This window comes from Colossoma macropomum, unplaced genomic scaffold, assembly GCF_904425465.1.
Source record: "Colossoma macropomum unplaced genomic scaffold, Colossoma_macropomum, whole genome shotgun sequence".
Taxonomy (NCBI): Eukaryota; Metazoa; Chordata; class Actinopteri; order Characiformes; family Serrasalmidae; genus Colossoma; species Colossoma macropomum.
The window spans coordinates 43,200,123-43,227,763 of record NW_023494787.1 but is presented as its reverse complement, the minus strand read 5'-3'; the positions used below and the strand labels follow the sequence as shown (position 1 = coordinate 43,227,763).

Below are 27,641 nucleotides of genomic sequence, written 5' to 3'. Positions count from 1 at the left end.
AAGCAACGAAAGTGAAAGAAAGAAGTGAGTTCATGTAAATTGCAGCCCTGATTTAAACGAAAGTAAACTGGGGAAGCTGTGAGGCACTGGAGAGCGGGAGAGCGCTATCTTTCCAGGCTAGCTGTTTTTAGCAGCTGGCTAACTAGAAGCAGCGCTTCGTCACTCGCACAACACGGAGAACTGATGATACTGTGAATCAAACAAGACACAAAAGCACCGCTTTCAGTTTAAACGTACCTAAAAGGAGGACTCTGTTTGTCTGTTGTTGATACTTTGCGGTTCACCACTTAAACTACTACGATAGTATAGAGAAATCCAATCGTCGCTAGCTGGTGTCTGAATACTGTGATGTCATTTGTAGCGGGGTAGCCGAGCGCTCGTCACCAGCTAAAATAATCTGTTTTCTTTCTTAAATTATGAGTTACAAAATAGCCATGCTTTTCCAGCTGGTAAAAACAGCTCATCAGACACTTTCTCCCACTCTCCCATGACAGATCTGTGAAATTTTCCACTGTTTGAGTGATTGTCATGTTCTGAACATAAAGGATAGTTTAAAACAGCAATTAACCCCCCAGGAGCAAAAATCAGCCTTCAAACTTGAAAGAAATAATGTTTTGACATTTATCGTGATATGTATCGATATCGAACGATATGAATTTTGTTTATCGTGATAAAATTTTTGGCCATATCGCCCAGCTCTAGATGTAGGCATGGTGAAAATGCCTAGTATTGCATTTACTGCAGCGTGTGGTTGAGGGACGCCCTGATCAAGTTTTCTGCTTCTTTCCTTTTTCAGTACTTTAATACGGAATATCTGCTGACCCCACGTACAATCTAATTTTTGTATTTTCATAAATAATACAGCCACACATTTTAGGAAAGATATTCTTGCCAATTAGCGAAGGGTATGGAATCCTGAACATTCAAATAGTCATGGGGGCAAAAGTAAACATCCAAACAAACTTGTCTAACATTATACATTCTCATAAGAACCATGAGATGTCTGAACTCTCTACTCCACCACAGAGAAGTGAAGACATCTTACATTTGTCAGTTTCTTATCTGTTTATTCCAAAGAAGGAAGCAGAGAAAGACCACTCCAGCCAGATAAAGGCTGCCACACCGACAGAGAACGAGGCGAAGCTATAGCACAGAAGATGCATAAGAAAAGCGCCAATAAACAAGCTCAAGCTCATTTAACACTATTTATATAGATTTATTGGAATATCATTCAATGAATTTCAGTATTAGCTAACATTATAAACCCATTCTTTTCCAGCTAAAAGGTAAGAGGTGGCTGGGCTAATAGTATTACATGAGATGAAAGACAGACAATGCTGAATGTCTGTTAAGACTTTCTCTGTGTAAATGTCAAACCACATCACCTACTATGGATTTGTGGTCTGGTTATGGGTTCAATATAGTATAGTAATAGAGAGCTGCTGAGTGGCATCACTGTCTTCTGGTGTGGCCAGTGTGCAGCAGCCTGCAGCTTTAAGATTCCTATTTTTTCCCCCTTTTGACTGGAGGTGTATTAATAGAATATTTTTTGAATGTTGCTTTAAAAATCTGAATATTAAATTTTACTGAAATGCTCACCCTGCTGCCAATTAACATGACAGTACAATGATTACATTTTTCTCTATGCATAATGTGGATTTTTAAAATTACTGTCTTTAATACTGACTTACAGTCCTGTTTGATTGACAACTATGCACATAGTGGTATACAGTTTGTATATTTTATAGCATAAAATCATAGTTTGTAATTATAGATACATTTTGCTCATGGTTCCAGCAGAACAGTGAAAAAAGTGTAACAGCCACACTGACATTTTTCATGCCCATAATTTCACTGAACAGACATTTACACTGCCTTATACGTTTTCAGAACATGATATCACTGCCACAGGGCGTTCTTTATTTACCTCATGAGACTGGGGTAAATAGAGAGCAAAAAAGACCCAAAAGCATCAGAATCTATCCAGGAATACGGAAAAATATGCCCGGATCATCTCGGAGCCCAGTCCTCCAGAACTGATAAGGATCCCTAGCGTTTTATATGACGTTAAACATCTACGGACTTTTTTGATCTATACAGACTGTACTTAAAAATCAGCTCCTGCAATCGGCTCTAATAAATCAGACTTGGCACTGGAAACATGTACAAAATGCACCTGCACAAAAAATTTACTTTCAAGTTGCGTCTGGTTAAGAAGCATAGCAAAAATTTCTTTTTCAATGACTGTGACTCAACGCTTCAAAGACCAATGCTGGGCTAAATGTGTGAAGAGGTCTTCCAAGTGTCTTTAGCAAGATCAGTCAACTCGGGTCATTAAAACTGTCCTTTTTGTAAGAACAAAATCATGCGCTTGGTGAAATATGACTGTCTATATAGTTGGGCTGCACTACTACCACTAACCGGTGCATAATCCATTCAGAAGCTCTTGTGAGAAAGAATGTTCCTGCTGCAGTATTGGTCATTACAGAACTATAAGGTGAATAAAAATGTCTTGGGCTCATATTACCAGGCTGAAGTGGCATACATCTGCCCTAATGTGACATAAATCTGATCTTTTCGAATCCAAACTGTGCCACTTTCATATGTGGTCTCTGATCAGATACCTGCCTGATTCATGGCCATGCAACCTTAATGAGAATGCTCAGATCGGAATTCATCCTTCTTTTTTTTCACTGCACATGAAAAAAAATAATAATTCAGCATTAATGAGGCAGCAGCCGAATTTAAACGGTGAAAAAGCCACACATCTCACCCTTTTCGTCTTAATTTCGCTGAAAGACAGCTGAGAGCTGCTCATAGCTAATTATCTTCGTCATGAAGGCTTGCTCTGCTAGTTTGTTTGCTGTTCATGACATGATTCATTCAAGCGGCATTATTGATTATGATTTGCGCACGCGGGTTATTTCAGGTTGCTGGTTCGTTCACATTAAACAAATCTGAGTCACTTACCTAAACGAGTGTAAGCCATCATGTTGGAGATTGGATCTGAGAGAGATCGGATGTGTGCAATGAGGCTTGTAAAGTGAGCGTAGCCTTGATGTCTATTTTTAAATGGAGATGATTTTCTTCTTTCTCCTTTCGTGTTTGAAAAGATCATGGTTTATCAACACGGACGAGATCTGCTATCTGGACAGACTGAATTCCAGTTCACGTACACAGAGTCTCCATTTCACGAGTCAAGAACTCCAGTTATGCTGACAGATGTGTGCAAGGGTTAAAACTACTGTACATTTCAGTCCAACAAGACTAATGTAAAAACATTTAAATTCACAGCATCAGTAAATATTCATAAATGCTGATCATCAACCACACACACTGATAAAAAAAATATATGATATATAAAATATATATGAAACAACAAATACTGCTGTGAGCATTTTAAAGCTCTAGAAGCAAAACTATCAACTCTAAGTGCCTTGATACTTTACAATCATCACAGCAACCCAAGGGGAAAGGTTTCATCAGCGCCATCTGAAAAAAGGTCATTACTGATAAAAAAAAATAAGTTATATAAAATATAAACTAGATATAACTAACTGAGGATGACAATTTTCGGACAATAATTTTAATGCTTCCTACACCATGTCAATCTGCCAGATGCAGCAAAGAACATTTGATAAAATGTCATTAGTTTGATCATTTGAACAAATATGAAAAAAAAAAATTATCAACTTAAATGTTAGCTAATTACCAGTAGCAAGCATTAGCCTGCTCTGAACACTGTGACAGCAATGTGTTTTCGGAAATAAAAGCACCCTATATACCAAAAAGTATCCAGATAACCCTCCTAATTAGAGAGTTCAGCTACTTTAAGGCACACACATTGCTGACTCAGGCATTCAACTGCACAAACACAGCTTGTATAATCACAGAAAAAGCACTTCCCGGAGATTGGGACGCTCTGGAGCAACATGAGCCTTAAGTTGCCATGCCCAATGCCAAGGGTTGGGCTGTGGGGCAGTGGAAATGCATTCTCCGGAGTCACAGAGCGCCATCAAATACCTTTTGGATGAGCTGAAGTAGCATTTGTGATAGTATTGGGCTGTACACTGGTTTGTCTGATATACCGGTTCAAATCTTCCTCAGGTACAGGTTTTATCATAACAGTGCAGATAATGAGATGTACAAATAGTGAAAACCATGCTAACATTAGCCTCAATCGCCTCCAGTACATTGCATCCTAAGTAGTCTACTTCGTTTCCTAGACAGAGGTTTGGAGTTGGTGTTAGCCTTAGCCGAACAAGGCTGCTATCGGTAATTATGTAATGATAATTCATTCTACAAAGCAGGTATTTTCAAACGGCTGGAGCTAGATTAAATCAGCGGGAGGGGTGCTCTGCTCTGTGTGACTAAAGCATTCACACGCCTCTGACTACTTTAACCATTTTGATTGCCGAGCATCATTATGTGCTCCAGTCATGGCTGAAATGGTAAAATGTTCGATAGTGTGGTCTCACTTTATTAAATTTAATGATAATACAGCTACTGCAGCTAAATGCTATATGTAAAGCAGTAGCTGCGTGTAAAGGGGGTAACACCAACAACCTCATGAATCACTTTCAACATTCTAGAAACCTGAAGTAGTGCCTCATGTTTGTTTTGACCTACGTCCTCAGTGCAGCGTTCCTGTGTTGTGACCTACCGTAATGCATATTTATAGGTAGTGCCATAAATAAAACTCTAGGTGGGATATTTTAATCGCTTGAATCACCAGATCAAAAATGCTAACAACAACAACAACAACAACAACAACAAACAACAACAAACAACAACAACATTATTTGTGGGGAAATGGGAAAATTCAAACAAGCAGCTGGTGGATAGGAAGCCTACAGCTAGGATACTTTAATAGTCTAAATGTCATTATCTGAAGATGTTTCCATCATTAAAAAAATAATTAATAGCCTAAATCAGCACAGTAATATTAAGATGAGTCTGTGCTGAAATTAAAATTCAGTAGCTAGCATAGCATAAATCACTGACTGCTGGGTAGCCTTTGTCTAGACTTAGTGCAAGCTGTCCTGACAACCAGTGTTAACTAATTTTATATTGTTTATGGCTGTTCATATTTTCAGCTGTAGGGAGAAGACCACAGCCTTTTCACATCTTTTCATTTTCTGCATCGAATCATGGATTAGTATCAATACGTGTATCGCTAAATATCGATAAGCAGTATCGGTATCGAAATCTGTATCGATAAAATCCTAAGAGTACCCATCCTTAGAAATTAAGTGAGAATGACTGCAATATTTTGCAAATTCAAGTAGTCTCTGATGGTCCGAGGCATGAGCATACAGGATGCACATGAGAAATGACTTCAAAAATGAAAAGAAGCTGCAGTTACAGCAGTTACATTCAGGTGCCTGTATATGCGCAAAAAAATCTAACTGCTGCTGCATTTTACGTAGAAAAGAAATCTCAACATAAAGCTGCCTAATAAGAAGCCAACAGCCTCAGATGAGAAATTTCATTTAGGACCATTTTTGCCAGGCCTGACAAAGGTTTATCAATATTGCGTTAAGTTTTGTTTTTACTGTTTTGCACAATAAACACTTAACACTTTTTTTACTTTTGTTGTTAATAACAAAAAGGGCATCCCAGAATAATGAGCCACTGCTAACATATATACATATCTGCCAGTTTATGATCCAGAACTAATCACCCAATGCCAGTACCTGACCTCAATAATGTTAATTTTACCCTGACAGAATATTCAAGATAACATTTGACAGAACATAAAATGCTATTGTCACAAGTATAGGAGAGGACCAGGTTAAGCACTTATTCCATGAACAAGATACAGACGTGAGACATCTAAGTTCATGAGACAACCGCACAGACGCAATTAGTTTATGTACCAGAATAGCAGACATGGGTTTATCAGATAAACATCAGCCCAGTCTGCTGCACAGTGAGCCAGTGTATACGGTCCGGTGTTTAAATGGCCGTTTTTCCAAATTCAGTGCTCGAGTGCATTAAAATGTGCAATGCAACGCAGAACCCCGATGAGCAATAAGAGGCTTGGAAAAATTAAACAAACTTCATCAGAAAAAGGACAGGGACTGGTTTGTTTATGTAGAAGAATTCAAATAAAAAAGTAATAACTGACAGGCTGCATTCTCAGTTCTGCACAAAAGAGAACTGCACCACTCCATGTAAAGGAAAATCAAGATAATTAAACAAACCACCATTTTAAGCATTTATTAAATAATTTCTGGTTTGGCAGAGCCTGCGGGATGGCCAGCTAGGCTTCAACTGTGAGCTAGCATGCTCTCTGTGTCTCAGGAGCGTCCAGAACGTGGGAGTTCTCAGGGAGTGCCTTGAGCCACAGGGTCAGAGGAGAAGTAAGTGTTCCACAGCTTTCCCCCCACCTGCTTCTGCGCTTACGTCACATGAGACAAGACAGCACACAAAGACAGCTAAGAATCTTCTGCCCAAGGCTACACAGTGCTCCCCAAGTCCCTAGCTAAAAATACTTCAAATGAAGGAGGAACATGACCAAATGAAGAGGCTCTGATCTACAGGGGTCAGTTAAACCACCCACTCAGTCTCCAAGCTCTTTGCTGTCCAAAATACACAAAATCCGCTCTCGTGGACACACATACAAAATAGTTGTTTGGATCTGACTAACTGCATTCTTGATGACTCACCTTGTGATGAGAGAACCGGTAGGCGGACCACATGACCATCTATCCCACACCCAGAAGAGTTCTGGCATAGAACGGAGAAAGGAGGAACTAAGCATTTCGTAGCATGACTACCGAGGAAAAAAATGCCACTCTGTCTGCTACCAGTAAGTGCTCACACTCAGACACATCCTTGAGGGCCTGTCTGTCGACCGGGAAAGAGCACATAGTAACTGGAAGTGGAACTGCAATCAAACTGCAATTCTGAGACACCAACAGCCGTACTTCACGGACTGTTCTGGCAACCACAACTTTGAGGAGAGATAACAGAATTTCTTTTCCTTTTTTGATACAGATACTGAACCAGTTTTACTGTTTAAGCTTTCACAAGAGTTATCAGTTGAAACACTACTCAAAGGGGAATTCCACCATTTTTTTTATTAAAGTCTGCACAGTTACATTTTTACAATGTTAACAAAGTCAATCAGAGTGGTTTGACATAGAATGTGTCATTCCAAAAAAACTCAGAACTGTTTACAGTGGTGGTGATAGGAACCAGATGTCTGAGGCATTTAATGCCACTAAAAGCTCCCTCAGAAAGTCATTACATGAAATGATTACAAAACACACTGCCTCATGCCTGAGACAAGTGTGTGCAAAATTGGATTCGAGAGTTTCAGTGCTGTATATCTATTTGTAACAATTTTGGATATACTGAGTTTTAGAAAAGAATAATAGGTGACATAATGGAAAACCTTTTTATTTCTCGAATAAAGGTGGAATTAACCAGAATCCAGCATTGACATGTCTTGTGTGTAAAGCTCACTTCCCACAACTTATATCATAGAACAAAATGGAACTTCTTAGACATGGTCTTCAATGTTTTGCAATGAAACCTTCAATTACTTAAAACAGTGGTGCACCAAAATGAAAAATCCTTGGCCTTGTCCTTTCTGCTTCTGTTGTCTTGCTGTATTCTGCATATCGAGCGGGATGTCATGTTTTCAAGTGATATCAAATCTCTAGTGGAGAAATAAATGCAGCTATAACAAAATACACACAGTGCAAAACACACAAATTCCTCCCCCTACACCTCCCAAGCAGTGAACTGTAGTCTGAGGTAAGTTAGTCAAGCCTTGTTGAAGGAGTAGGAATCAGAATGTAATGAATTAATGAATTAAAGTAGAAAAAGATCATTGCAAAAATAAATGCTGGCTTTTGGGGTTAGCCGCTAGCCTTTAGCCTAGTGTGGAGACTTGCCAGTTTTCCATGCACACCACACACGGCACTCTTTGCTCAGTCTGCTGCTTCTGACAGCGACTCTGCTGAGAGACTCAGCGGCTCAGCTAATACTGATAGTGTAAATGGACTGAAAATTTTAACGAATTCCAGCCGTGTCTGTTGGCTGTAGATGAAAGCTTGAGTGTAAGGGCATACTGACACTATGCCTGGTTACCTTGTACCATGCCCGAGCATGATTGTGCCCCCCCACCCCCTCCGACTCCCCTGCTGGCCTGTGCTTGGCTCACAATGTGCTTAACGTTCCGGGCACACTTGCGTCATCACGATGTGACTTTCTGTGCTGAAGGAAAGCGCTCTCACACAGCACAAAGTAGTTCATGATTGTCCTCACTTTGTGGCTTATTTGGAATTGCTTTGCGTGCGCTTGACACAGGGCCCTCTCACATGCCTTACAGATTTTTCGATTATGCAATGCAGCGATTTTCGGTTAATCGTGCTGCATGCATAATAAGATTTTATGGTGGCAGCTAACATTGAGGGAGGATTTTGCAGCTTTACTTGCCAACTACAATTCACGTTCTTCAATAAAATGAGAACCAGATCCATATTAACCCAAATATTCTCAAATTAATTGAAAAGTGGGACAATCGCATCGACAGCATGTTCGAGTTTCGTTGGTTAGCAATCAACACTTGGGCTATGTTCACACAGCAGGTAAAAGTGGCCCAAATCCGTGTCATCTGTGTGGCAGTGTGAACATGTGATTTGAGACACTTTTATATGTGGTTTTGAAATCCGATACATATCCAATCTGTAGCAATGTGACTCAGTCTAAACAGTCAGATCGGAATTCATGCGACTTTTACGTCAATCCGAGTCGACATTCGGCATCATTTCGCGCTGCAAACATTTAGACTGATGTTTCTGTTCTAAAAAATTAGAAGAGACTTATCGTAACCGCTCCGTGTTCTTCGAGATTTTGAAAGAAATGGCCGAGCACAGCCGAAGGACAACGAGGCTGCAGCATCATGGAAAAGTCTGAAAGCAAAGTTTACAGAATCCGAGGACGCGAACCAAAGAAGTGACCATGGCCGAATAACGCACATTCTGGGTGATGAGCCAAGCTGTCAGCCATCAGAACTTCACGATCGCTCTAGTGATGCAGGCGAAGATGAAACTGAAGCCCCGGGAGCGACTGGCGTTCGCTCAGTCAGGATTGTTTACCTCTGGATAAGCCAAGTGAAGCAATGGAAAGCAATGTTCTTTTGCACATGCGGGTACATTCAGGAGAGTGATCTGTTCAGACTGATGTCGCATACAGGTCACACTTAAAAGATAACGCGAACAGCCAAACTTCTCGGATTTGGTGAGAAATATATATAGATTTGGGCCACTTGTACCTAAACATAGCCTTTATGCTTAACGTACCCGCAGCCATCTGAACCATGCCTGCACCCATCTCTTCAAGCGGGCACATTATGGGGCAACAACACTAGCCAAATGAACTGGACTTTGGGGGACAATTGTGCTCAGGCACGGCACAAGGCGAGCAGTAACAGTGTGAGTACGCCCTTACAGAAGCATGTATGAGACACATGACTTTCAGACACAGAACAACCTTCAGCACTGTTTCTGCCAAGCCAGAGAAGCCACAGTGTGCTTAACATGCACTCATCTTTATCTCATTATGGTTAGAAATTTACTTCAGTTAATAAATATGTTTCTTATTAAAAGTGAAGGGACATCACAGAATAATATGGCATTGTTGATCTACAAGACCGGTTTGCTTAAGAATCCAAAATTTTGTATTGGAAAACCATACATATATTAATACACTGCACTGTGTTATCTCCCAAAACAGTCAGTAATCTTAAATATAGCATGATATAAATTTTTGGCCATATTGCCCACTACTAGTTCCACGCTGCTGACCTCACTCTGCTAAGGCTCAAACTATTTAAACGCATCTGTTCAGTACAGGAGCGTGAAAGGAATAAACGGCATTTTTCTTCACCACTAAAATTATTTGCAAATTCTTTGATTTTAACACTCATAGGTCTAAATAATGTGTTATTTTCAGTCAGCATTTTCAGTGATTTTCCTTCTTCTGAAAGTCTTTTTGACCATTTGGCCCTAAAAACAAAGAAATTAATTAAGGAAATAACTACAGTGTAATACTTACACATGACAAACATGTCAAATAAAATAATTCCCAGATTTGTTATAGAATCTGACCTGATTTTTTTTTCTCTCCAATACTAGAACCAACATCTTCTGCTTTTAAAAGCCCAATAACAATACTGAGTTTACATGCCCTTCAGCAAGGAAACTCATCATCAGTTCCCTCAGCTGTACTAGAACACAAGGGAAGAGTCAGGCAGCATCTTTAAACCCAACTATGGCAAAATATTTTCATAACTCCAAATATTTTTGAAGTGGAACAAACTGATTGTATGCTCACCCACGTTTACTACACAGCTGACTAGCTGTGCACTTATAGATTTCTCAATCTTTCTCAGAGGTTTAAAACTTTGATGTTGATTTAAGGAGATTCCTCGAAAATGACCTTTAATCCAAAATAAACATTGGAACCAGACGTCTACTGAGGGAACACACCAACGCAATGTGAGCGTCAACCCGAGTTTGCTCCACGTGCCTACACACACGCATACAGTGAAACTCAGAAATGGAGGGACCTTTCGGTATCCTGCATTCTGCTATCTCTCACTTTCATACATGGTAACAACTCCTGTTTCTCATAAGGAATGCTACCAAAACAATGACATCATATTCTGAACTATAGGACTAGTATTATTAAACGAGGGACTCACATTTATATGTATATATAATCAAAATCTGACCAGAATTCTGGTTATTCTAAGAAATACTCACATCCTCCCAATTCTTTATCAGCTACAGGTGGCCATCTTTACACATGCAGGTTACAGTCCTTCAGCCATATTCCTCTGCCTGTACTACCAGGTCACTAGACTGTCCACCCCTAAGGGCAGCTTCTCTAGAATCATGGCTCCCTAAACTATGAAACACTCCCACAGTCCCTTCCAGTCAACTCTTCTATACCCAACTTAAACGCTTCCTCTTTTCTCAGTACTTTCATTTTTACTTTCTCCTGCTGATGTTCTTTATTTTTTGCTTACCCCTTTGCTTTGGAGTGATGTTATGCTGCTTTCATAAAGCAACTGTGGGTATAAAGGTGTCTTAAAAATTAAACCGTTAATAACGCAAATGTAGGTATCCTCATACAATATCTGTGCTAAAGTATCCAGACAGCCCTGCTCAGCAGAGAAACCGGCTACTTCTAAACCTCAGAGAAAATTTCTGGGATAGTCACATGCAGTCATGATGACAGCCTGTTTAAAGGACAGGATTTTCCCAGCCTGTGTTCTGTCACAGATGCCCCGATATTTTCAAGCATGTCCGAAATTCTTAGCAATGAATCTTGTAGTGCGAGGACCTGTACAACAAGCAGTAGAAGTAGTGATGAGCAGCAGCCAATGAGAATGCAAGAAAACTCTCAGAGAGTGAGGTGCGAGCAAAACTATAACAAACATGGCGAATCGGTTATTGGAGAACAACTCTGCAAATACTGACCGAGGCTGCTGACCGCTGCTGGGTTTGGAGTGGTCTCTGAGTGAATATTTGCGGCAGCTTTCTCCTCTGTGCTGGAAATGTCCACTCACTTTTTGTACAGGCCTAAAGTTGTAAACATTTTTATCCTATTTTATGTGGCACATGCACGTAAAAAGAAATGGCTGAAAACTCTCAAAACTCAGTAAGTGCATCTTTAATGAAGCTGACCTAGACCAGGGGTGCCCAAATGTTCTGGCTCTCGGCCCAAAACAAACACAATACAAATAAAGAATGTAGTTATGTTTAAAATAAAGTTTTGATAAATGTATTTCATAATATTACACTATCAAAAATGTTTTAAAAAGCAGAATAAAAAATGAATGCTACATATAGTGTGAAAATATGTTTGCTCTCACATGGTGGCATTAGTTTAACTTTCTGGTGGGCCAAATCAAACATCCTCACGTGCCACACTTTGGTCAGCTCTGGCCGAGACAGACACTAAAAACTGCTTAAACTCTGATGTGTCAAAAACTGTGAGATTATTTCTGTATCACGGAAACCATTTTTGATGCCAAAATTTATGATGCCCAAACTAATACAAAACTTTCACCCACTTTCATAGGCAGAAAGTAAGCCCAATATTATTTGCACTCATAACAAAAGTTCATAGACAGTGACGTTATGCAAACAATGACCTACAGCATATCTAGTTTAGCAGGGAAAGTAATCAACCTCATAACTGAAGAAAATATTGCATGGTTTGTTGACTAAAATGGAGTTAATGAACGGCCTTTTTTCATTCATAGCCAGGATCACACTGCAATTTTTCTCTTCTCCACATACAGTTATGTACTGCTCTGCATAAATGTTATATTTCCAAATAACCAAGGAATAAATGTATTATTCTATGCAATAAATCTAAGACAAGTGAAAAAAAGTGCATGAAGTCTCACATTTTAATTTTAAACTGGCTAAGCAGGCAGTGCAGTATTAACCACTTTAAACAAGCTCACTTAAATGCTCGAGTGACCAGAAAAGCCAAACAAGGTCAACGTGGCAGGACCTAAATTATATTACGCTGAGAATATAACACTACACCCAAAGATGCTATGAGATCTACTGCTGTTATCTACAACTTCTCCAACATTTGTGGGAAAAACAGCTAGTTTTTAAGACATAAAGCTAGAAGTGGAGTTCAAAAAAGGCCTTAAGGCTTCCTCCCATTGCATTTCCTTTGCACCAACTCTCTCTGGAATAACAGTTGACCTTTGACACCAGCATAAATCATTACAAACGTCTGTGGAATGTTGGTGCGGGAGGAAGTGGCTTTAGCCAACGTGAGCCTGAACTACAAACCAGGAAATCTGGTTCTGCAAGCAGACCAAGCCCAACTACAGCAACATAAAAAGAAAAGTGTGACGTTAAAAAAAGAAAAAAGTCTACAAAATGGTTGTGTCTCATGAAAGTAAACAATTAATCATTAATCATTCATGTTTTCGGGGACTTCCAGAGGACAAAAAGAACCTCCACCTCCACCCCCCACCCCCTTTCAACCAACATGCACACTCACACTATACAGGTCCTGGTAAAGGACAAGGTCGGCTGGTTATTTGCTTGAAAGCATATACATGAATAATAAATGCAGCTGCACTGACGAGGCTCGGAGCACCCCTCCCACAGCCCTCATCCATCTCTCCCTCTCCTGTTTCACACTCCTGTCTCGACATCACTCCTCCAGGGACTTCATCTGCTGAGCTCGGCCCCTGCCGGCTCCTCTTCTGCCAACTCTACAGAGTAAATTCCACTACACACATCATATTAGAGTTCACTCTGGAGAATGATGAATTTGTTTCCGACACTGAAAAACATTGAACACAGATTTGGGTGGAATTCGTTTTCCAACTTGACAGGACGCTGACGTAAACAGAGCGTACATATCAGCAGTTTCGTTTCACTGATTTGATCTGAAAAAAAAAAACAAAACAAAAAAAAACACAACAACAATAAAACACATATATAAAGAGAAACCAAAGTGAAAAAGTGATAAACTTTAAGTGATCAGAAGCCCTGCAAACGCTCCCTATAGTCAAGCAGGCAGCAGAACCAGCATGGCATGTGCACTATGTGCCGCTATGTAAAGAACTTTTTCCACCATCTGACTGCAACTGTTCCACATGCCTCCACTCAGTCCAACACTCGTGCAAGTCCCAAGCAAAAATAAGCCACAATGTGTATTTTTATATATATTACAAAGCCACGCTGGGCCTTCAATTCTCATTCACAAGGCTCTTTCTGAACTTATTTGACCTACAGGCCTACTAACTTCATACTTCAATGTTCTGCTGGGGAAAAATGTCAAAGACTGTGGGCCATCTCTGTGGGTTTTTTCCTGACAAAAGCTCTCAGTATCAAAACATAAGACCCTACATTAGAGCCAGTGAACAAGGTTCCAAGTTCTCTGTTGTCATGCATGTGGTTTTTCCGCTGTTCATTTCTTTCGGTCTATGGGCTTATTGTTTACCAAACATGACTGACTCAGGTCATGGGAAAACAAAACAGGAGACTATTATGGTGTGCAAGTTACAGTCTGTACTTCATGTATGACACGTATCAAAACAAGCGAGAGAGATCTAACAGAACTACGAGGAATAAAATTAAGTAAGTAAGGCCAACCAGTAAGGAAAGCTGACTCTCTCAGTGGCTACTCTATTCAAGCCGGGTGAGCGTGGACAGGTTTCCAAAAGCCTTGCCTGCTCTCACAACAAATACGCCACCCCCTTCTTCCTCTGAAAGCACCCCCCTCCCCCAGGCTTAGTCACACACCCCCTCTCTCACTGGGAGGGTGCCTATTCGGGGCTTTTTAGCTTTTTTTCCTAACAATGACACTCTTACAACACTGTTTGGAAATCTTTCCATTTAAAACTACTACTAAGGCAAATATAATATGAAGAGGATAAAGCGGCAACAACTGATTGTTGTTTATCAGAGTGACAAAGGCCAAAGGATACTGAACCAGTGTTTGAGCTGTAAAAGCACAGTTCCATAACCAAACCATTTGGAACAAGATTTGTGAAGGCAGTAAAACAGGAGTTAAGAAGTGAAAAGAACTGGTTAGAAAAGTTACCTTTTTACAGCTGCTGAGTAATGTGCAATTTTTTCCAGAAGCGCATCCAGTGTCTGAAAATCCAGCAAATCGTTAGACTTGGAATGCATTTTGTAATCCATTTATAAGTTCCTGTCACCAGAAAACGAAACCGAAAGACAAAAAGGAACAAAAAAATAATAATAAAAAAAATGAAGGCAGAAAGTTTGTGTGGAATGCTCTACTCCCAAAACATGAGAAGAACTAGCTTTCAGATCTCCAGCTCCAATGAACATGTCCCAAAATCCACTGTGCCAAATACATATTAATCCACAGGAAGTCCACGATAATCCTGAGGGGGCGAACGCCTTCGGTCCTGAGAGAATCCTCCCAAAAACAGAGCCTACAGCTCGAGTAGCTTCAGTGAGAAAGAGCTAGAGAGGAAAGGAGAGAGAGAGCGGCAGAAGGGGCCTGCGGCCGGCTAGCTGCGTTAGCTCTGTGCGCCGGTCTGCTCTCTACCCCCTCCCCCTCTCAGGAGCACAACGGCCCAGTTGCCACAGGCACTTTGCCCCATTGTGTCCCCTAACCAAGGCTTCGTTTGCTCAAAAAAAATAACACCCGATGAAGACAGAGAGGGGGAGAGGAATACACGTCAGCTGAGGATTTGTTTCAAAAAAATCCAGAAGAAGCAGTTTCTTTTTCTCTCGCTCTCCCTCTCTCACGTACACATGAAGCAGCGTGCTCTTACTCAACGGTGAAAATGGCTCTGCCGCTTCCTCATTCAGAACAGACTCAGCCCACACATACACCCCTCCCTCTGCTCGCTCGCTCGCTCTCTCTCTCTCTCTCTCTGGCGCTCGCACACACTCTCTCTCTCGCTCAACCCCTCCCTGCTCTTCGCCCATCAATAGCTTGAGGTCTCTCCGCCCGCCCTCCCTCCCTTCTTGCCTGCCTGTCTCTCTCCCGCTCTCCCTGTCCAAACACCACACACACACACACACACACACACACACACACACACACACACACACACACACACACACACCTTCAGCTCCCCACCCCCCTCCTTTCCCTACTACCATTTTGCCCTCCCCTCCCCCTCCCCAATTCCTTTCAGCCTGGTCGGCAGGCCTCCCCCACCAAACCAAGGGCTCCCTTATCTACAGCCGCTTTGCGCCCATTCACATACACGTCTAGACTACAGCGGCACAAAAGGCAGCCACGCTGTGGCTTTTTTTTCCCAGTATGGAGGCCAGAGGAAAAAAAAACCTAATATATTCAGAAAAAGAGAGAGAGAGATAGAGAGAGAGAGAGAGAGAGAGAGAGAGAGAGAGAGAGAACCTAGAAAGGGAGGAGATCAGTAGGAGGGTGAATTAGAGGACAAGGCACAAGGCAGTTCCTTATTCATGACGAAACCTCAGTAAATTTTCATTGGACACCCAATTTGCATGGCACCCTGGGCTCAAAGAACATTATACAAAACAAACACTGTCAACGTGCCCACAAGAGCAACTTTCGGCCACGCTGGACGTATGCAGCGGTGAACCAAGGTTACAACACTCTAAAGCTGTGGTGGTAAACAAACAGCGATAGTGCCCGTGTCAAATTATGCCAGTCCAGGGTGCGGACACTCTATCCATGTCATCGAAGGCTTCGTGTGCAGACAGTGAGTGATTAAATCAGAGCAACTTCAGCCATGTCGCTACAGATGATCATAGTTTGAATTATAGACTGATGTGTTCGTCTCAGAGAGAGAGAGAGAGAGAGATGGGGAGTGAGACAGAGAGACAGGGAAAGACTGACTGCCTCTCCCAGAAGACAGCTCTTGTCACCTCCCCCTCGTAATCAAGCTGCCATCTGTCTACACAAACACTTCGCACATCATCATGACACGGCTAATTCTCCTCACTCTCATGATGGCGCGGTTCACTCGGGGTGTACAGGACCACCCTGTCACACAGCACCTCACCCAAACGCCAGGACGGAAGAGGGAATATGCCGCCAGAGAGGGAGGGAGGGAGGGAAGGACTAAGAACTACCGCAGTGACCACCAAACTGCAGCGTGAGAGCCAAAGAACATGCTGGTGTAATTAGCAACAGAGGCGTCCATGAGAATAAGAGCCACCAAACTGAACAAGTGGTACCCTGGGGGACTACGAATTTAATCGCGCTAAACAGATAATCCTCTATACTGTAAGTGCCTGTACTTACTGGCAGGGTCACAACAACAAGCCAACCTCGGTTCAACTCAAGACAGGATTAAGAAATATTGCTGAGCAATACTACTACTTAATAATTACATAAATCAAAAGTGGAACTGGACCTAATTCTGTGAAACTGATCCGATTTTGTCTCTTTGAAAAGAGGACCCACAACAAATCCACCTTTTTCGCAAATGTCACCTACACTAAAAAAGGAGACATTCACACATAATGAGCAATTACCACCTACTCAGACAATAAAAGGCGGGTGTTTGTCCCCCACTGTTTTTTTTTTTGTTTTGATTTTTTTTTTTTTTGCTGGCTGATAACCAAAGAGGATGGGGAATTACAGCCAGGCTGGTGTTTCACCACCAGATACAATCTAGAGGGAAAGAAGTCTTTTGTGTCCTGCATCTGGCTATTCCTCAAATAAACCCCAACCAGCCTTTCTCTCACATTTACGCACAACTAGAGGCAAACATTATTATATATAGCAATAGACACTGTGCGCAACAGATCCCATCCCTCCAAACCAATACCCCTGTAGCTGGGTATTCCTAATTACATTACCACACCTGGGCAAAAGCCTCTGCTGGAGGGGAGGAGACCCCGACCTTTCACCTCAACCCTAAATGACCTCTTTTTACTGCTAATGCCATCTCTAGGCCACTTCAAAACACTTCTAATCACAGTTCTCCAACAAACACTCCTCATCTGTCAACTATAACAGCTGATATTTAGGCTGCTAAAGATCAAGTCAGAGCTGACTATTTGAGAAGAAAGACGCTTACTAGTCGTCCAAAATCCGATAAGGGGAGCAAACTCGGCATTAGAAGTGTAGAGAGTTCCATAAAACAGCCCTATCTCTGTCGCCACACTGATATAAATACGCTCTGCAAAGTTAACTTGTGTAATTTTAAGTAGGGATGCATGATATCAAATTGATATTGGGAAGTGGTACATAACTGCTTGAAAAAATGATCAACACTGGACAGACGTTTAGCTTGAACCAGTTTTTCAAACTGATATCAGCTGACATATTTATTGTAGTTCTGGAGAGCAGAGCGTTTAGGTGATGCTGGGCTACTTTGCGTCAATGTCTGCCATTTTACTGCATTTGAAACCCTCCTGAAATAAATATTACATTTCTCTTTAATGCTAATCCAGGTAGATTAAGCCAACCGGTTCTACATTTAATAAATGTTTGTGTGTTCGCATCAGCAGATGTACACAAGAAAACTATCCCATATCGGCATTGGCCCACAATTTCCATATTATTTCATTAATAATTTTGAGACGAGAAAACAAAGTTTGTAGACCATACCTCTGCATTGGTACTCTGTAAGCATGGGTTCATTAACTTTAAATTAGTAAAGGTATACATCACTTGTCATATAGTGTTACATTTGTAAAATATAATGGTACTAAATTTTAGTTCAGCACTAATCTCCACGTTTGGTCAAATGTGCCCATTAATAGATACAGTTTCTCATTTCACATACAATAAAAAAAAGTTATTTATTTATTTATTTATTTATTTTTAAACACAAACACACACACATGCATGCGCACACACAGTTTAAGCCTTGCAACCAGTCCATGTGCCATATGCATTTCTCCCAGGGACAATACAGCAGCTGCTAGAGTGACAAAGAGGTAGCCTGGACCCAGAGACATTCAAGAGAGGCTAAGACAACCCATGCCGGCACTGCCATTTGAGGAGTTTTTTTGGGGGGAGGGTGGGGTGGGGAGTCGTGGAGTCGTAGTGTCTTGCAGAGAGATGGAGGACAAAGTGGAATGGGGGTTGGGGGGTAGTAGGCAAAGGCAGCACAGGAAGAAAATAACTCTGCGCGAGGAAGCGCCTTCAGACTTCTGAAGCCATTAATCATCCGAGCATTTGAGCAGCCAGAGCCATCAAGGACCTGGCTAGAGGAGAACAGAGGCAAGCAATTCACTGCACGTGTGTGCGCGTGTGTGTGTGTGTGCACAGTCTCCAGGGGTGGCAATGGGATATTGGAAAGAAGCAGGTGAGGGTGAGCTAATGAATAAGAGAAAGAAATACAGGAGAGACAAAAAGAAGACACACAAAGCCTTTTCATCTGCTCTATCCATTCATTCATTCCCCTCCTGAAATGAAGAGAAACTCTCCTTTCCTCCCATCTGTTCCTAACATAACCCCAACACACACACACAGCACTACTCCTCCCATCTGTCGTCTGATGTGTGTGTGATGGGATGACACAGCAGTCACACACTGGCACAGTGGAGCACCAGTAGGCGCCCTCTTCACCCTCCTCTCTCCCTCCAGGGCCTTAACAAAGTCTACTGTACAAGCCTCCACCACCCTTATCAATCCAGCAACCAATCAGGGAAAAAACTGCCAGAAACCAGAATTCAACTACTTGTAGTTACATACATACATACATATTATGAGCTTTACATACACTACTTCTCCAGACCAATCGAAAATTATCTCTGTTCATATGTCTACGTCAGACATATAAATAGACATAGACATAATCAGCAACTCTGACTCGAGTCATATGTTGACTGAATCATGACTTCACTCAGGCTCACCCTTAATTGACTGCGGTCAAGACTCAGACTCGCCCTTAATTGACTGCGGACACAACTCGGACTCGCCCTTAACTGACTTCCGGACATGACTCGAATTCGCCCTTATTTGACTCCAGACATAACTCAGACTCACTCTTAATTGTCTTTAATTGGAATTTGAATTTGCCCTTAATTGAGAGGATGAAAAAAATACAAAGGGACCATCAACTAGAAAACAGAAAATCTGAATTATTTGTCCCGCCCCCACCCACAACCACAACGTTTTGGCCCGCTTCCAGTTCTGTCAAGGCAAACTGAAATCCAATATCTGATATAGTCTACTCACAAATACATTATTCTCTGCTGAAATAAAACCGCAGTCATGGCCATCAGGTAACTTCACCATACGACGCTTATTCCCAGTAAATGCAATTAAACCACTGAATGGTTATTTTTGGTGTGTTGCTGGGCTCAGTAGCTGTTGTTGTCGGACTGAAGGCTCCACCGTCTCTGCAAGATACAAGCATTTGCGTGTTGTTCATGTGATCAGTTGCTTCACAACTCTTAAGACTTCATATATTTTTATGTTATCATTTTATATTGTTTATATACATGATTTAGTGATCATACTACTTAATTTAGCGTATTCAGTAATTTGTGGGCTTCTCTTTACGCATGCTTCGGCCCATTCCCGCCTGCAGTGTGCTGGTTTCCAGCCTGCTTCTGCATGCAACACTGAAAACAAGTTCCACGCCACAAGATACTGCGGCAGTTCCCGCGAGTATCCATAGTGGATACCATACTTTCATCAATAAAAAAAACAAACAAAAAAAACACTTCAATCTGATGGACAGAAAAAAGAGCAGAACATGCAGTAAATGCAGTGTTCAAAGAAATAAGGCAAAAAAAATCTTGGTGTAACAAGCTTTCATTTTTATTGGGTGGGTGGGGGAATCCTTGACTTCAGGGCTGCTGCTGTGAAGGCTAAGTGGGCTAACACAGTTCACAACGTCCAGTCTGAGCACGCGTTACTAGGGCAGAAATAAATATTTACTTATCTATGTATTTTATACACCTTTACAGAGCCCTGCTGTTAACATCCTGTATAAATAAAAATAATGCGTGGCCATGACTTAGTAAGGCATGGGAACAAGGTAATGAAGTCATGGCCACGACTTAGTAAGGTATGATCTTATTACCACACCTTACTAAGTCGTGGCCACACATTAAGACCACACACTATTTTCATTTATATGGGATGTCACCAGTAGGGCTCCGTACACATTTACATTGGTAGGAGTTATGAAAACATTAAAAGCAACGGTATCTACCAGCTATCGCTGTGGCGATTGAGGTCGTCATCCAAGTCGCTAGCTTTATACGTTTAGCAACGGTCAAATCTGTGACCTCTCCATATGTTTTATTGTGTAGAATTCTCTGTATCACAAATAACTTCACAGGTACCACCTAAGTTTTCTGTGCAACACACTTAAGGGAAAATTCAACTTAAGTTGTTTTAAGCAACCAAGCACAGAAGCCCAATATAAAGAGTATGGATTACTAGACTGTAATGCAAAAAAGGCCTGTAGAAGAAGGTTTTAAGCATATCTAACCTGCTCAGGCTAATGCTGTACAGGGCCTTTAACCATACCAGACATGCTACCCAGTAGCTAAATACAACTACGTCTTGTGAAGGTAGTTATCTCTATCCAGCAATACTCTAACTTGAATCTGTAAACTTCGGTAAAAGGATGGTAAATGTCAATCACTGAATCAACTGTGCTTATTGATGCTGGATAGCAAAAACTGAACACACTTGTCTAAGCAGAACTGCCAATACTATGCCTTAAACATTCCTATACCTTTGCGAATGCTGCATTATGTGCGATTCATCACACTGAATATACTTAGGAAAAAGGCAAAAACGTTCTTAAAAACAAAACAAAAGAGTATAAATTGCGTAAGCATACATTTGCACTGACACCTGAATGAAAGCGGGGTTCTTACCAGGCACACTAGACTGAGGCTACACAATAAATCAGCTTGAATCACTATTTCTGTTTTTGCCTTTAGTTAATCATGAATTACAAACAGGTAAAGGTGCAATTACCAAATGAGCGCAACAACAAATCTCTGAAATTTTCATTATATCTAATGCGAATCCATAGACTAATCTCATATTCCACTGCACGGTACTGTCAGTGTTCTGAGGAACCACAGGCATTTCTAAGCAGTGTACCGCATCAAAATAACTTAAAATTCACTACTAACTGCAATTAATAATCACACTGACAATACCTCATTTTTTAGCAAGATAGTAGGCCTAACCTACATTTGACAGTGTTTGCATATCTTCCCGAATGTTTAAACTCAAAAGTTAAAGGACTAGTCATGGACTGCTTTTATCAAATCCACATGCTTGCTCTCTGTGGAATGAGATCAGGGCTTTATCACAGCCTTCAGGGAACCTTTACCTTACCATTCCATAAACACACTGTTTTTGTCTTGGCAGTGCGGGCAGGATTCAGTGCATCCAAAACCTTCTACCCAGTTCTAAATAATGCTTCAGTCCATCACAAAGTGCATTTCCATTTTTACTGCTCTGTGCCATCAGCCTAGCATCTCCACAATAACATGTGTCCCATCCACATGCCTTACAGTACACATGAAAATGCTGACTGTCAGACCACGAAACATTATTTTGGCTCTGAAACATTCAGTGTGTTGTTTTGCATTCTGTACACAAACAACATGCTGCCTCTATGTGACAACATGGCAAAACAGTACTGCCGAATTCATTCCAGAGGGTAAGCACAGGTACCTGAGAATGCAATGAACCATTTCAGGTGTTATTATTCAAATACTGAAATCAAATATCCATTACGCTGCTTCTCAGAACGTCAGGACTACAAAAACGTTAACTAGGCCAACCACTCTAGCTGGTGTTAGCTGGAACCAAAAACACATAAGATATTTCTCTGCTCTTAACGTTACATCGGCAAACTAACATGGTGGTACATCACCCACTGAAGACAAAAATCATGCAGAATCCCATAAGTCATCATCATCATCAGCTGCACTGGTTAGCTCATTAGCTCATCTGACAGGGAAGCCGATACTGACTAGAAACTGCATTACAAAAAAATTTACATTTGTCGCATAAGATTAATAAAATGCAGGTACTAGAGTGCACTGTAAAAAGTGGCTCGTCAAATCTACTTAAAAGAATGACTTCATGTGGTAAAAAGTAAATTAACTAGTTTTATTCAACCTAAATAAGTACTCTGAATTAACAATTCTTTCAAAGTAATTTTTTGACTTGAATAAAACTAATTCAATTGCCTGTTACCACATGAAGTAATTTTTTTAAGCAGATTTGACGAGCCACTTTTTACAGTGTGTAGAAACCTGCTGTTAAACGTTCTCTGCTGACACTAATATAATTCTATTATCATCATACATCCCTTAGTACTTCTTAAATGTGGCACTATTGGTTACTTTTTGTCTGTTCCAATTTATCAAACCTCAAAAAAACAAAATATTTTGATGCGTACTGTGTATCGAGAAAATGTATTTAAGTTAGAACTGAAGATTTTGTGGACAACATTTCAATGTGATTTTCTGACCAATTCTGCGATTGCAATTTAAATGGGATTATTTTCTTAAAATTAAACTACATGATGACGAAAATACCAATATTTTGGGGCTTGAACAGTGAATGTAGCATGCCAGACTGCCAGCTTGCAAGCTCAGCTTAAATTTCTCCGCTTATGAGACAACTGTGAATGGTGTTGGATATAGTTGCAATGGCTACTTGTGCAATTTGAAAACTGCACTCTTTCAAATGAATATTTCTTCAAAAAAAATCGTTCAGCCCTACCTGAAATATAATGATGACATGTTTTTGCCATATTACCCACCCTTAATTCACATCCTTAACTCACACACCTAAAAAGTACTGCTAAGCTCAGTTCCAAACCATCACTAATGACTGAAACAGCAGAATTCACCTGGGGCGGAACGAAGTTTTAATTAGCGCAAAGATACAAAAGGGAAAAAAGTATCCTGCAGGCTAATTCCACTGGATGGCTGCAGGCAAAAATGTTACTCTTGGCTTCTATTGCACCCAAGTCTGTCTAAAAAATTCAATAAAAGTCTCCTCACGTGCATCAGTCTCTTTTCAAATAAGGCTTAAAGAATTGCAGATTTCTTTTAAATTTCCAAGTTTGAAGAAAAGGACAGATGAAAGATGTGCAACATCAAGGAGTTTTACTGGACATTACAAAGCGTCATTCGCTTCACTTAAAGGATGTGAAATGTCAGCTATAACACTATGTAATTATATGTAAATACAAAACAAAACATGAAATGAGAAAGAAACCTAAGCTTCATCAAGCCTTAAGAGTGGACTCTCTTGATATACATCATATAGAAAAGAAGGTTGACAGAAGTAGCTCAATGTACTCAACTAATAAAAATAAACACAAACACAACACAGGTGGAGGCTAATTTAAAGGACAACTTGTTACACCTGTTCTCATTTGCAACTGCCACAATTAACTGTTGCATAGTTACACCATACGTAACCTGAGCAAGAATGGCTTTTGTCTCCTGCTTCATTGTTCTACGCGTGCAAGCAAGAACATTTACACAGGACGAGACTTGACAGGGTCCCAAAGGAGGGGTGGAAAATAAAAGAACAAATCGTGCGCTTGACTTACATTTTTAGCTCTCGTGTGTAGAGTCCTTCCCCTCTCTATCTGAGTGCACTCATCATCCCCAGCAGCACTCAGCAGAGGAGCTGCTCTCACCAGGCACAGAGAAACGTCAGTAGTTCTGAGGCAGGACGGCCGGGAGATCACACGCTCAATCAGCGGGCAATGACTGAGGATATGAGAGAAAAAAAAGAGAAAAAACAAACGTCACCATGATATTCCTGATGCATGTCTACTCATTCACACACTTTGAGCGTCTGGACAAACTTAGCCACTGATAGCGATCAAAAGTGAAAGGTCATACAATTAGCAGCTTGGCTCTCTGATCACATTTATATTAAACTGTAACAAACAAATTCCTGTTAGTTTACTGTGTCAGGTACAGTAGTTAAGCAGGACGATTTCACAGATTCAAAACAGCCTACTAGCCTTTGAATTCTCACGGCTGAGTAGCTTCTGAAAGCCGCGCGAGTTAAGAAAACCCAACACTGTCAAGAATGCACACGAACGCTTCTGGGTCCTGTATGACAGAGTAAAAGGCAATTGTAGAAGTAAAGGTGCACTACTTATGGATTTTACATTTGGCTGCCACTGTCAAATACTTGAATTTTTTAATTAAAAAAAATATAGCACGCTCATATTTATTCTCAGAAATGCATGAAAGCACGCCAGCTAGCTAGCTAGCCAGCAATCCAGAGCAGCAGGAAACTTATTCAGACCACACTGGACGATTAACACCAGCTTGCTCAAATCACATAGATGGGAATAGACAAACTGAGCCAAATCACCATCTCTACAGAGTCTAGCATGGCAACTGTGTGCTACTGGTGGCAAGGCCTATCACAATTATTACATAATAGACTGACTGCAATTACATGTACATAAACAGAAAACACATTAGATAAGTCATGACTCATATAAAATTATACAACAGTTGGTTCCGGCCACGCAAGCTGATTGGTTGAGAATTGCTCTAACCGTGCTGTTATTTCGCCATAACATCACAGGTTTTTCACAAACACTGTATCGCTCCGCTGAGAAACGGTTGCTAAGCAACGACTTTGACAGCTGTAGAAGACGCTCAAGCCATTTAAACGTTTTTACTCCTTATTTTGCGCACAAACAGAAAATGGATACTTTTAATATCACATTTGACCGACAGCCGATTTGGTCAGATTCTGAAGATCAGACTACGCTAAATTCCCAAACTGTCAGTTGGTCTGTGTGGAGCTGGAGAACGAACTGCCGGCTGTGCAGCGAGTGAGCGGAGATCATCACTCTGACGTAGCAACAACCTGCTTGTTAAGGAACTATAATTCGGCAGGAGGAACTGCTAACAGTAAAACATTAAACGCCGCGTTCACGGCCCAGTTTATTTATTTCTTACTTTATTTATTTAACTGTTGCATAAAAGTAACAGAACACTCGAGGTCGTGTGTTATCGCTATAACATCACAGCTGTGATGATCTACGGTGACCAAATCACAGCCGTGGTGTTATTTCGCAATAACACACTCCCTCTCGTGTTCTATTGCTTAAACAACAAATGTTCTAACCTCCAACCTTTGTAAACGTTTGAAGACGGCAGTGAGTTTACTTATGCTCAAGCTGTTTCTGTCATCAGTTGGGAGCAAAGTATTGACAGCTTGGAAGCAACATAGCTAGTCACCCAATTTATCCAAAAATTCTGTTTAAAAAATAATTATTCATTTAATTATTTAGTTGATCACAATTATTTATATGGCACTTAAACACCAGCTTAAATTCCACGATTGTGGAAAGACTACAAGAATTTAGCTTGATAAATATGTTTCCCCTACTGATGTATGCATGTTTATTACAGTGATGCACTATAGAATTTGGAAGAGCTGAGCGGTCAGGTGACGCTGGATTACTTAACTAAAATGTCTGCATTTTATTGATTTTACTACATTCATAATCATACACAAATAAGCATTACATTTTTCGCTACATTTGAAATGTTAATCCAGGGGGATTTTGCCGTAATTTCAGCATTTTATAAATATATCGGCATTGATTTACACAGATTTGCACACAAAAAAAACATCGGATACTGGCATCTGCCTAGAATTCCAATATCAGTGCATCCTTGGTTGATTACTCAAATGTCTTTGAACAGTCTAATTATTGATTTTCTAAAAAATTTTATCAAACATTCACTACATCCCAAATTAATATAGACATGGCATCAGGCTGATGTCAGCAGAAAATGCTTGATCAGATATCAGACGGGGAAAAAAAAAAAAATCATCTGATCAAATCCTAACAAGTCTAGTCTGAAACAACCTTTACTCACAGTGAGATGTTAGCGGTGTATTTCTTCCTGTGGGGTAGTAGAGCGCGAGTATGACGGCCTACTTTTAGGTGCTCAGCTTAGGTGAAGTGCTTCAGTTAAAAATACCGCATTTTAGAGCTTAGTGGTTTTTAAAGAACTGAATATGGGATCAGTATCAGCTGAGACTCAAAGTTTCAATATCAGTATCAGAAAAGAAAAGTGGTATTTGTGCCACCTCTAACACAGGAGTTTCAAATAGACATAACAAGAAACAGGAGAGCCCTGGGCGACAGGGCGATGTAATCGGATATTGTTGATGGTGATATGTAAAAGGTGATAATCGCGGTTTTGGAACTGAGAGAGAATTAGAGAGGACTAATTTACCATTAAACAACTTCAAAAATATGCTGAGAAACTGGGTTTCACGTTTAAGAAGTGTGTGGACTCACCAGTAGCCAGTTTCACAGAGAGGGAGGTTTGAAACTGCCCATGTTATTTCTCTCTGCTACGCACTGTAATCCTAGGTTTATCGCGCAGATTCTCCTTAATTTACTTTATATGAATGGAAAATTAATGCCAACGTGCTTTGAAACTTCAGCTTGCCTCAAAGTGACTCGCTGCAATAAAAAATGTGCTAAAATGACTGAAAGTTAGCATAGTGCAGCTAAGTTACCTCTGATCTGGACAAGAAATTCCTCTGACCCTTGTCTACGGCCAGTGCGCTGTATTTCCTGTACAGATTAACCGTCCCAGTTGTTAGCTGAATTATGCAAATGATGCTGTAACGACAGAAAACACCTTGTTTGTAATGTGGAAAGCACAAAGACACGGCTTTACAAATCACTTGCAGTCTGAAGTTTTATCAATGATTGCGATTTTTTTAACTAGCAAATATCTAATTATTCTTAGAAATCGCCCAAGCCTATTGCAAATTATATATTTGTATGATACCATTTTCCCAGTACTGATTTCACAGGGCTGGAATATGGTTTGTCTCATCTTGAAACATGTCTTATGCATTAGGTTGCATTTCCATCAGAACCGTCTACTTCAGAAAATATTGTTACTATCTGTATGAAAGACTGACATAGTTGAGCTGACAAGCAATCAAGCAATCAGTTTCTCTGAATCTAGTTTCCCACACTGTTCACACATTCTTGCACACTCTCATTCAGAGGTTACATCCACAATTAGGCCAAACATGGAGTCACCATAGCAACCAAACTTCAAAGCCTACAAAGAGAATTTTTTGGGGGGAAACCCACACAAATCAATCAATGCAACATATGTTGATACAAGGCTGATCTG

The 27,641-nt window shown here is 40.6% G+C and overlaps 1 protein-coding gene across 6 annotated transcripts in view; it reads right to left on the bottom strand.

The window, feature by feature from the left end:
* The window catches only part of brd4 (bromodomain containing 4), a 55,223-nt gene that overhangs the window by 23,808 nt on the left and 3,774 nt on the right, over window positions 1–27,641 (bottom strand). For 2 of the 6 annotated variants that reach the window (XM_036567488.1, XM_036567490.1), the window contains exon 2: window positions 24,044–24,206. Coding sequence is in view for 2 of the 6 variants with exons in the window: in XM_036567486.1 (XP_036423379.1) it covers window positions 14,608–14,708 (101 nt within the window). In the remaining 4 variants the exon portion in view is untranslated. Of the gene's footprint in view, window positions 1–2,970; window positions 3,007–14,607; window positions 15,515–24,043; window positions 24,207–27,006; window positions 27,113–27,641 lie in introns of those variants that run through there. The other 4 variants (XM_036567486.1, XM_036567487.1, XM_036567489.1 and 1 more) reach the window with 3 other exon arrangements.